Source organism: Temnothorax curvispinosus, unplaced genomic scaffold, assembly GCF_003070985.1.
Source record: "Temnothorax curvispinosus isolate PA1 unplaced genomic scaffold, ASM307098v1 QBEX01002032.1, whole genome shotgun sequence".
NCBI lineage: Eukaryota > Metazoa > Arthropoda > Insecta > Hymenoptera > Formicidae > Temnothorax > Temnothorax curvispinosus.
The window spans coordinates 1-1,280 of NW_020211812.1; the positions used below are offsets into that span (position 1 = coordinate 1).

Consider the following 1,280-nt stretch of genomic DNA (forward strand, 5'->3'; position numbering starts at 1 on the left):
TTTGCCTGCGGTAGAGGATACGCTGGAAAGACTAATTATGGCATGGCCAACTCTATCATGGAGAGGGTGTGCGAGAAAAGAGCGGAGGAAGGATTACCCGGATTGGCGATTCAGTGGGGTAATGTGGATGACGTGGGTATCGTCGCTGACATGCAGGAGAACGATAAGGAACTGATTACCGACCGCGTCGGCATCTTGCAGCAAACGATATCTTCCTGTCTCGACGAGCTCAATAAATTTTTAATTCAAAGCCGACCGGTTGTAAGCAGCATGGTTGTAGCTAAAAAGAAAGCAAGATCTTCTGGATTTAACACTCTGATAAAAACTGTCGCCAATATTTTAGGTATCTGCTTCAAAATAAACTTACTTTTTGCATATACTTATTATATTTTTTATCAAACCAGTTTATAAGTAATACATTAAAAATTATGATAATTTTTTATATTACAGACATAAAAGACATAAAGTTTGTAAGTCAAAATTCATCTCTGGCCGAACTTGGAATGGACTCCATGATAGCCGTGGAAATTAAACAAACTTTGGAACGAAAGTTTGACATTTTTTTGACTGCGCAAGAGATACGAAATCTCACCTTCGCGAAGCTTAATAAGATGCAATTATTTTGAATTTCGGTACAGTACTTCGACATAAAGTTGAGTACGTATAATTGGGGTCATGTGGTATACTACTGTAAAGTTCCGACTTCCCTCTATTTATTACATACTAGAGCTATCCTTTTTAGAGTGTATATGAAGTTATTGCAAACTATCAAATTGAAGATAGAAAAGAAGCAAATTCGTACGATTATCTTATGTGAGTTCAAATTGGGTTGTAAAACTTCGGAAACTGCACGCAATATCAACTAAGAAATATACAGCTCAACATTGGTCTTACAAATTCCGTAGTAAAAATGAAAGCGTAGAATAGATAAAGCGGCCTGAAGCTGTTGATAATAATTAATAAAGAGCTATTATTGCGGATCCACTGAAAACCACTACAGAGATTGCACAAGTTATACTTAACATAGACCATTCAATGAGCTGAGATATTTACATTTGAAATTGAAGATTAAAAGTTGCAATTATTTTTGCATTAACCTAATAATAAAACGTTACATATATATCTATACAACTTACCTTTTTTCAGAAAAGGCTAAAAAACGCATTAAGTGTACACGCTCCATACAAAATCTTCATTAAAAAAAATTTTTAACTAATTTGAGCTTATAATCTTATTTGTATTTTTTACTACAAAAACAATAATATCAGAAGGTTTGCGCC

At 34.4% G+C, this 1,280-nt stretch overlaps 1 protein-coding gene across 1 annotated transcript; it reads left to right on the forward strand.

Moving 5' to 3' along the window:
- The first annotated feature begins 6 nt into the window (after window positions 1-6).
- On the forward strand, window positions 7-1,246 carry LOC112468790 (fatty acid synthase-like). Its single transcript, XM_025038141.1, has 2 exons — window positions 7-343; window positions 451-1,246. The coding sequence occupies exons 1-2, from the start codon at window positions 43-45 to the stop codon at window positions 624-626; spliced, it is 477 nt and encodes a 158-aa protein (XP_024893909.1). The 5' UTR covers window positions 7-42; the 3' UTR covers window positions 627-1,246.
- The last annotated feature ends 34 nt before the right edge of the window (window positions 1,247-1,280 follow it).